The 10,329-nt window shown below is 39.8% G+C and overlaps 2 protein-coding genes across 2 annotated transcripts; both read right to left on the reverse strand.

Annotated features, from left to right (window-relative positions):
* Nucleotides 1–506: 506 nt before the first annotated feature.
* LOC137713496 (uncharacterized) lies at nucleotides 507–3,801 on the reverse strand. Its single transcript, XM_068452795.2, has 2 exons — nucleotides 3,052–3,801; nucleotides 507–1,320 (listed from the first exon to the last, which is right to left on the reverse strand). Exons 1-2 carry the CDS (start codon nucleotides 3,687–3,689, stop codon nucleotides 873–875), a joined length of 1,086 nt encoding a protein of 361 aa, XP_068308896.2. The 5' UTR covers nucleotides 3,690–3,801; the 3' UTR covers nucleotides 507–872.
* A 1,962-nt stretch (nucleotides 3,802–5,763) lies between these two features.
* LOC137712738 (calcium-dependent protein kinase 10) lies at nucleotides 5,764–9,957 on the reverse strand. Its single transcript, XM_068451885.2, has 8 exons — nucleotides 9,196–9,957; nucleotides 8,752–9,097; nucleotides 8,486–8,629; nucleotides 8,210–8,362; nucleotides 7,103–7,218; nucleotides 6,811–6,978; nucleotides 6,476–6,706; nucleotides 5,764–6,348 (listed from the first exon to the last, which is right to left on the reverse strand). Exons 1-8 carry the CDS (start codon nucleotides 9,508–9,510, stop codon nucleotides 6,175–6,177), a joined length of 1,647 nt encoding a protein of 548 aa, XP_068307986.1. The 5' UTR covers nucleotides 9,511–9,957; the 3' UTR covers nucleotides 5,764–6,174.
* Between the last annotated feature and the right edge of the window lie 372 nt (nucleotides 9,958–10,329).

Genomic DNA, 10,329 nt, shown 5'->3' on the forward strand with positions numbered 1-10,329 from the left:
TCGAAAAACTATTTAGCTAGTCATTCAACTTCACATCTCCAACATCGCTCTGTATTTTAACAAATCTTAAACTTTATGTTGTTTGTAATTTTCACAAATTAGAGAACAGGCTCATTGTTGCTTATAGGCTTTAACATCCACCCTGTACTGTATTTCTAAATACTCAAAAAAAGCCCAGGCAACAATTGGACTAGACAAGCCGGTCCAGTTTTTAAAAGTGGGTTTCATGACAATTTAACAAAGAATATTGAGTTCTTTTAAGAGTATGATATCCACACCCTTCTAAATTTTGGCCGTTGGATATGATGGATTGATCAACAAAGGGTGTGTGAAAAGTAAAACAAAGATGTGCTATTATGTAAGAAGTAAAAAGGGATGTGTGGAATAGCTAACCCCATCTTTTATTGCAATTTCTTTATTTCTCTTCATTTACGTTAAGGATGGGAAATAAATTGGTTTTGAACTCGCAATTCATGAGTTTCGAAATCAAGTACAACTCAAATTAATGGCTGAAAATGCTAAAATCCCTCGAATTGAATCACCCAATACATCAAATTTAAGTTTTAGCCATTCAATTTCGAGAAGTGATCAACACACTTTACTATCTATTCAAAATCCAAAGACATTTTCTAGGTATATAGAATGCAAAAGAAAAAAAAGAAAAAAAGAAATGAACCAAAAAATGACATTCATCAACTCCCTTGTGCCACACGAAGCGTCCAAATGCAGATTGCAGCAGCCCTTGCTAAAACCGTGTCCGTAGCTCTTCCTTTCTCACCACCAGAAAAGCTTCTAGTATTCACAATCTTCGTAGCGTACACGTAACGTATTGTATTTACATTATCGTCAACCGCGAGATCCATAGTTAGCAGTCATAATGAAACTCCTCCCAGAACTCTTTTCAGATCGGATTTCTGTTCCGTGGTAAGCCTTGAAGGATACTTGACATCAAACTTGATTCTCAAATTTCCCTTTTTTCCAGGTTCTTTTGAGATCGGCATTCCCTCATTCGGTACCACCATCTCAGCTCCAGGTTTGATGATATCAGTCAACGGGATCACGAGATTCCTTCCGTCTAGCGTGGGTAGGTCAAGAGTCTTGCCGGTGAGTGCCTCCAGCAGTGTTATCTCCTGGTTGACCACCAGATCATTACCGTCCCTCTTGTAAAGTGCATGTGGTTTCTCGTCTACCACAAAAATTAGATCTGCCGGAATCACTCCTAGCTCTTGGTTACCCTTCTCAGGGAAGGTGATCTTTGTGCCCTTCTTCCAACCTGGTCTGATCTCAATAGTCAAAATCTCCTCCACAGTCCGAACCTTACTGCAAGAGAATTAATCATGCATCAGGCCAAGTAAACAAAAGCCAAATATTTATTGAGAACTACATGCTCTTGCAGACCTGTATCTGTTTTACAGAACAAGATAAAATGGCTAGGCAGAATATGGCGTGCGCTCAGGTTATTATTTTCTAACAGGGAAAAGAAAATAGGAATTAAACATTATATACTTCAACAGATATTGGCTCAAGGGGTTGTCAAACCAGTAAAGGTCAAATGAAATGTAGTGATTTTTCTTCCAGTTGTAGAAAGTAAGATCCCTAAGCAACAAGTGGCATGTGGCTTCTTAATCAACATCCGAAAACACAACCAAAAATGACCAATCACCCACAAACTTCAAAACGAAAAGGTTCTGCATAAAAAACTTTATTTCTCTAATCACATTACAGGGGCTAAGTAGTTTTCTCTTTTAGTGCAAGACGACGTTTAATAAAAACATTAACACTTCAACATTTCCTCGGATGGCAACATCAAGGCTTATTTCGATAATTACAGATTTATGACTGATAGAGTTATTTGTAGGAGCAACTGCAAGATGCTCCAAACATCTAATTACATAAGCAAACCAAATAGCTCTTGATCTTGCAGAACAAATAATCAGTAAGACAGAAAAGTAGGAAAGACAAGATTCAACAAAGAATGCAGCTATCAATGTAAACATTGAAACACAAGGCTTATTTCATACAACCTCCCACAAACTAGCCAATCCAGATAATCCAAATACACTGGTCATGATAATGAATGATAGCTCTCAGCCCTTGGGAAATTCTTGGGGTAAACTCATGGGAAGTGAGATTCAAGGAGGACCGAGGCTGCCTGTGATTATTAGCCTACTGCCTAGCATAAAGCCCATGATTATTAGCCTACTGCCAAGCATAAAGCGTACACCGTATTTTACTAGCCTAGACTAAAGCATACACCATATTTTATGAGGTTAAACAACTTCTTGCCTTCACTAGCACTATGGCTGCTTAAATTATTATTTATTTTTCTATTCATCTTTCAATGACCAAGTGTAAAGAGCATTTCTTCTAACCCTTGTATTCTAGGGTGCCACAACACATATTCTAGAGTCTATACTAGCAGGACCAACTCTATTCAGAAAACACACAAAAACCCCATGATCCAATTCAAACCTGCCTCGCAAACCAAAGAAAGATGAGAAAGCTACCTTATTGACAGAACCAAACTTTAACAATAAACTGCATGGACTCAAGTTAATCACATTCTATCACCAAGGCATGAGTTAGGTTAGCGTGGCAGACTTTTCTCCCTATCACCCATCAATCACAAACATATCTGGAAGGTGTTTCATTTACAAAATTCCCACAACAAACTCAACATACTTGAGCAACAAGTTTCAATCTTGTTCGTGCTAAATTTGATTTAACGGGTGCCTTTACGTGACAAAAACCACACAATACGCTTGTTTACATTTCATTACTGCTAGTCTGTTACTCAACTTATAAAAGACTAATACAAATGTCATACATTATTCAAAACATTTCGCAATCGGGTAACCTATGAAAGGGAAAGATCACGGCTTGACCAACGACACAAACATTTCTAAAGAAAGAAAGAGTAACCAAATACCGATTGGCATTGAAAATACAAGTAAACAACAAGAAAAAGATAAAAATTCGGGCTTTTGCTTGAAATTAAAGAAACTAAAGAATTGGGAATGAAAGATAGATAGTGCAGTGGAGTAAAATTACCCAGCACCAACGGCGTCGTAGATGTTTCTGGAAATCTTCATCTTCTTCTTGACACCCTTATAGAGCTCCTCCAAGCTGCACGGCAACAAATTCTCGACCGCATTGGCCTTCCTATGAGGGGCAGCCCCGCCACCGCTACTGGTACCCACAAACTCTGGCCCACCCCCGTTGGGCGTCCTAAAGAACCCGTCTCTATACCTCCCTCCGCCACCACCCCCACCACCTCCGCCGTCGGATCCAAAAATCTCGGCGTAAATGTCCTCGGCGTCCCTGGGATTGAACCTGAACGACGTCGTATTCGGGTGCGCGTGGCGCTGGTGGTGGTTGTTGTGGTTGGCGTAGTAGTGGTGGCCAGCGGCGGAGGAGGAGCGGGCAGAGGATGAAGAAGAGGGAGGCGGAAATTGCCCCGATTTCAAGGCCTCCTCGCCGTAAAGGTCGTAGATCTGGCGCTTGGCGGGGTCACTGAGGACGTCGAAGGCCTCGGAGATTTGCTTGAACTTGGCCTCCGCCTCCGGCCTCTTTCCGGCGGGGTTCTTATCCGGGTGCCAAATCATGGCCAACCTCTTATACGCCTTCTTCAGGTCATCCTCGCTCGCGTTCCGATTGACTTTCAGTATGTTGTAGTAGTCCACCCCCATTGCCGCCGCTGCAATCGCCTTCTTCTTCTTTGTTTTCGGATTTTCGAATTTTCTCGGTTGCGTTTTCTGGATTTCGTTTTTTTTTTTTTCCGGTTATGATTTGGGAAGAGTAACCGCCGGGGACGATTTCATGGGCAGTTTAAGGTGGGTCCCAATTAATTAAAGGGAAAATGTTTTAATAACGATTATTATTATTATTATTATTATTATTATTATTTTCGAAATAGAGATTAATTAATTGGAATAATAATTTTTTGTAATTATTTTGTACCTACTCCCGAAATTATGTCAATTGATTCAAGGAATTTTAAGATGAATTTGAATTGATTAGGGATGACACTGTAACGTGTTTTTGGACTCGTTTGAAATTGTTTTTAGAATTACTGAAACTACTTTAAAAAAAAATGGTGTTGGACTCCAAAAACATTTCAAGTTCTTATTATATTAATACCCCACAAATTGTTGAACAAACCTCACATACTTAATACACCTTACATTTGCTTTTTCACTTAAAAATTATCTTAATACACCTCACTTACTTTCCAATAATACCCCCCACACCCCACATTCTCAATATAAACCTTATATTTTGTACATACGCCCCACATTTCTCAATATACATCTTATATTCCTCCATAACAACACATCCGCAACTACAAGATTAATGCGATTAATTACTAATCTATGATCTTTTATGTTCGATTCATCGCCATATGACTAAGGGTAATTAGCATATCACCCATTAGGGTTTTAGCATGCATGCCAGTTTAAATGAACATTACATACCTTTCTATACACACCTTTTGAGTTGATTAAACTTAATTATTTTTATGAGTGCTGTTAATTGATGATGCATGTTCATCGTCACCGACTAAAATAAGATTGTCATTTATGTGGGGTTCTAACAAATTTAGAATTTCTTTGCTAGCAGTTTCTTTTTCGCTTTAAGATAGTACCAAAGATCTGGATGCTAGGGCTGCGGTAACCTTAGTTTAAATAGTACCAAAGATCTCGTATTATAGAGTTTCTCAGAGAAAAACAAAGCCCAAAAATCAACAAAACCCTATTGGCAAAGAAACTGATGAACAGCCACAGGGATCCTTATGATCCCTAAAAGATGAATATGAATATAGAAGTTTAAATAACGCAACAAACCCAAGATTAAATTGCCTCATATGAAGCTTCCGAAACATCGATTTTGTGTTCCATTTGTCAAAAGCAATTTTTCTTAATCAACATATTTGTAATTTCATTAGTTAGGGTTTTGTTCAACAATGGAGGGTGGGAGAGTTTTGATAGTTGAGAAGATAAATAATACGCTAAAAGTGATTTGTGGTGTATTTAGAATTTTTATTTTTAAAATCTAATAAGGTCAAAATTATCATTGCATAGTGGAATAAATAAGTCATTTAATATTAAATATTAATATGGGTACATTCAACATTTTGTGAGGTGTTAATAAAAAAAACCTTAATAAATCCATAAAAATGGTTTTGAGTTGAGCTGAGTGGAGCCCTTACGATAGTGGGACCCAAATAGATTTTCCAGAATATTCTGAAGCTGTTTCTGGTAAAGGATCTTTGTGATTTGGGTAGGGAGTATACTTTAGAGGTGAATTAAGTACGCTGATTACACAAATATTAATATTTTAAGGATATAATTATCTTTTTTATATACAATATTGTTGCAATTTCTTTGCATAATAGCCATCGTTTGCACTAAAAACATATGAATATGACAAGTTGAAAGGTTATCACAAAAGCCAAATTCCAGGTGATTTTCTGGCACTAGTGAATCAGATCGCACGACCATGATCAAGGAATGGTTGAAATGTCTTTATGAGTCTTCTTAGTCTCCGAAAAGATGGATTAACGTGACGAAACCATAGTCCGCTTTTCAAAGAAAATAAATAAATTAGCAAATTAGTTGAATGTGATTTTCGTGGATCCATTGCCTCCGGTGTACATTTCTAACTATTAAATTAAATAATCCAAATGAGAATCAATGCACAAAAATAAACAAAACCATGCGGAAAAAGAAAAAAGGCGTGCACAAATCATTTTCGCGAAGATGATACAACAAATCAGGATCACTTTTAATAAATACAAAATGAGAACACCTTCAAAGCTCATAAGGTCAATGAAGAAACAAATCGCTTGCCGTCCAATTTAGAATGCAAACCATCAAACACAATGATGTAGATATGACAAATATACAAGTGTAATTGACAGGTACAACACGATTGGAGAACTACGTACTACGTATGTATACACGAGCCTCGATGATCCCGACAACCATGCAGTCCTTGAAGCCACAAGCTAACAACCTACCAATAAGTCAAGCCGATGGAGTCCGAGAGGATTGATCCAGTATCTGCCCCCAAATCTCAGTTTACCAAACCCCATCCGCCGTGAATTTCAGGTGTATCGACAGTAAAGGAGAAGTAGCCCCCGGCAAGCATGCACAATCTAAAGAAGAATAGGAGTTATACGGCAATGGCTTGACCAGTTAGCCCGTCGTGAAGCTGCAACGAACCATCTTTCATTAGGTTGAGGCTTAAGCTCTTGAATCTCTCCCTTGAATACTGTCGAGATGCCTTTCTCCAATCGGTTCCAGTTTTCATCATCGCAACAAACTCCTCATAACTGATGCGTCCATCCTGATGGTTTGCGAAAATGAACAATAAATAATAACAAATGGAGCATTTGTACAAAAATACTGGAAAATGCGGGATGTAAGGAGCAAGTATAAACAATAGAAGAGATGAAAAGGCTTGAAAGTCAAACCTTGTCAGTGTCGACCTCACGCATGATGTCATTCAGCACCTCAATATCGGTTTCACCAGATTCATCTTGTAAACTTTCCCTTAGCTCACCTAATTCAATGTATCCACTTCCATCTTTGTCAAAGAACACAAACGCTCTGCGGAGATGCTCATCATTCTCCATCTTCTGCAAGTGAATTGTTACTGCTGCAAACTCTCCATAGTCCAGAACGCCATTCCCGTCAACATCAGCCTATAGAAAGAAAAATACCACAGAAGGCATCGTTTTGTTTGTTAAATTAAAAATGAAAAGACGTATTAAAAACTCAACGAATGAATCAAAACTGCAGTACCTACCACTTCCATCAACATCTTAATCTCCGGTTCAGCCAATTGTGAACCAACTTTGTGAAGCCCCAACTTCAATTCCTCATATGTTACTCTGCCATCTTTGTCAGTGTCCATCAATGTGAACATGTCTCTGATTACTTCCACTTCTTTAACAGATAAGTGTTCAGCAATTACCTACAGTATTTGATTGGAAGAAAAATGAATCACCAAATGCCAAATACTTCGTAAAAAACACATCGTTGAAATAGTAGCCAGTACTTCAACTGACACTCATAAAGTACCGGTTACTGATGCTTACCCTTAGGGCCTTCTTTTTGAATCTATTCATTACTGAGAACTGCTTGAGTCTTGGCCTCACTATATCACCTAATGGAACGTTTGGAGCTTTCTTCGCATTTTGTAGCCATGGATGTTCTGTAATCACAAAACGCAAAGCACAACTCAATTCACCTATTTTACAAAATGCAAGTTAAGTTGTAGAGCTAGTCATTCAGCATAGACATGCCAAAACACACTCATAAGTTTCATTTCTTTCTTGTTTAATGCTAAACTGATGCACACAAAAAAGGGGTTACTCCAATTTGGTCAAAGACCGAAAACATTCTCAAATGTTTACCTTGGCTAGGACTCTAAATCCAATAGGATACACAATTTCTTATCTAAATCATTTAAAATTAAATTGATTTTCATAAAGCCATAAACTTTATGGTATTGATCATTTCTTCTCTTTTTTTAGATCAATAAGAGTTCATTTAATCAAAATATCATCACTCTACAGAGCTGTACAACCAAACTACTGAGGGGGAAAATGAAAGAACAAACTCTAACAACAAAACAGAAACCTCAACTGAAAAATAAGGTAAAAAAAACATAGAGAAATCCTAATGATTGGAAATAATGACTAATAGTTGGAGGGAAGCTTCCAATCAGCATCTCTAGTTCCAGTAGCGTGCTCTATTAAATAAATAAGCCGATTCTATGACTTATTCTAAAATTTACCCCTACTCGCAGTTAAAATGATATAATGGAAAAACGAATGCGCCTCTTATCTAATGCATTATGTCATTTGGAGCCCGAATTGCTACTATACAGGATCTTGTTCATACAGTTTGATGTTTACTAAGGCATGTTCTTGTGAAAACGACTATAATGCATGTTCTCTTAACATCAAGCTATTTCGCTTAGATTCACATAATGCCACGGAATATAAAATCCCTAATTTTCCAATTCCTAAAACAAGATGCCTTATAATTCATTACGCATTTAGTGAGAAGAAGTGTATAATCATCCATCGCACCAACTAACGCAATGCTATTGCCATCTAAATGTTGAAGCATGACCAACTATGCAACTCCCTTGAAATGCCATCAGATAAAGATTCAGAGACACACTGCTGAAGACTTACCAAGCACCTGTTGGGCGGTCAAGCGCTTTCTGGGATCCGGCTCCAGCATCTGTCGAACAAGGCTTTTAGCACTCTCCGAAATCTGAGGCCAGGGTTCTCTCTTGAAATCAATCACCCCCCTCAAGATTGCAAGAGCCACACCCTGTTCAGACTCTGTCGCATTGAAAATTCAAACAAAGAACCAGCGTTACAATCCCAAACCAAAATCAAACGGCCCAGATAACGAAAAATCAATTGGGTTTAAACATATTTTAGGAGCTAAATTCAATAGAATACCTGCCCAAAATGGAGGAACTCCACATAACAAAATGTAAAGTATCACTCCGGCGCTCCATATATCAACCTCCGGCCCATAATTTCGTTTCAAAACCTCCGGTGCCATGTAGTACGGACTGCCCACAATCTCCATAAACCTCTCCCCTAAACCCCCACACAAACAAAATCTAAATCAAAATCCATGAAATTCAAACACAAATAAAACCAAATAAATCCGTACAAACCCGAAAATCCATCTAGAATTCAACAAAATCCCAGAAAAGTACCAGGCTTGAAGAACACAGAGAGCCCAAAGTCGATGGCTTTAAGGGGCGAGTGCTCCTTCTTGTTCGAGAAGAGAAAGTTCTCAGGCTTCAAGTCCCTGTGCATAACCCCATTAGCATGGCACATCCTCACCACCTCTGCCACCGTCCTGGCGACGTTCGCCGCCGCCCGCTCACTGTAATGCCCTCTGGCCACAATCCTATCGAAAAGCTCGCCGCCCTCGCAGAGCTCCATGACCAAATGGACGTTCTCGTTGTCCTCGTACGTCGCCCTCAGCTTCACAATGTTCGGGTGCTCCGGCAGCGTCGACATTATCGCCACCTCCCGCCGCACATCCTCTATATCCACCTGAACCAAACAAAAAACCCAAATCATAAAAAAACCCACCAAAACCAAACGGCATGTCCGATTTCTCCGATTTCAGATCTCTGCGCCGTCGTGCGTACCGCCGTTCGAAGCTTGCGTTTCGATATGGACTTGCAGGCGAGTGCCTGCTTTGTCTCGCGGTCCGTGCACAGGTACGTGATGCCGAACTCGCCCCGACCCAGTTCCCGACCCAGCACGTACTTGTCGCCGATCCGGGTCCGGTGGCCGAGCGGGATCACATCCTTGAGAACTCGGATCGGAGCCGGGGACCGGATCGGGTCGTCGGAGAACGGGTTGGGCCGCCGCTCCCGTGCCTTCTTCTTTTGTTTATCGCTGGAATTCTTGTCGTCGCTAGTTATGACGTCAGCTCTCACGCAGACGTTGCAGTTCCCCATGGCCGTGCACCAAAACGCTGCGTTTCGGGTAGCTCAAAATTTAGTCTCCCTCTTCTTCCAGCAGGAAGGCGCGAGCTTGTCAGAGCAGAAACAGAAGGGAAGAAAGAAGAAAGAACAAGGTTTCTCCTTTTGGCTTTATACCAAAACGGTGCGTTTAGGAGGGGAGGTGGTGGTGGGTCGGGGTGGTGCCGCCGGGCGTGCGTGACAGGTGGGAGAGAGAGGAGAGAGAGAACGCGGGATCATCAGGTTAGAAAGAAAAGAAACTGAAAAAACTGGGGCTTTTTCAAAAAATAAAATTTCAAAGGGTTTTTTTTAGATTTAATTTAAATTGATTAATCCTCTGCGTTTGTGTTGAATTCGAGTTGGGGGGGTTTGGGATTAATTTTCCCAGAAACGTTGTCGTTGTCGTCGTCGTCAGTCAGTGGAATTTTCTGTCATTTCGGAGATGGAGGAATCTAGTGTTGTAGGGAACATAGAGTGCGGTGTGCCGCGAAGTGATTTGGACATTTGTGATTAGGGTAATTTTACAGTTGCAATGCGGGTAAAATTCTAAATCATGTATGTTCCTTGGTTTTGAGTTTCGAGGTACGAAACCGGAAAAAAATACGGGTTATTTCGTGGTTAAAAACATCGGGGAGACGTGTGTTGATTGTTACTAAAGTTGATATACTTTGATGTCGGATTTAAGAATTTTTTCGATGAGATGTGATGCGTCTAACATTATTAAAAAGAAAGAAATTTCAAGTTGTGGGAAGTTAAGATGCCAATCTCTAAGCATTTGGCATGATGTTAAAATACAGCCCATCTTTTATCATCGTC

Source organism: Pyrus communis, chromosome 14 (genome assembly GCF_041283825.1).
Source record: "Pyrus communis isolate YQ-2024b chromosome 14, ASM4128382v1, whole genome shotgun sequence".
NCBI lineage: Eukaryota > Viridiplantae > Streptophyta > Magnoliopsida > Rosales > Rosaceae > Pyrus > Pyrus communis.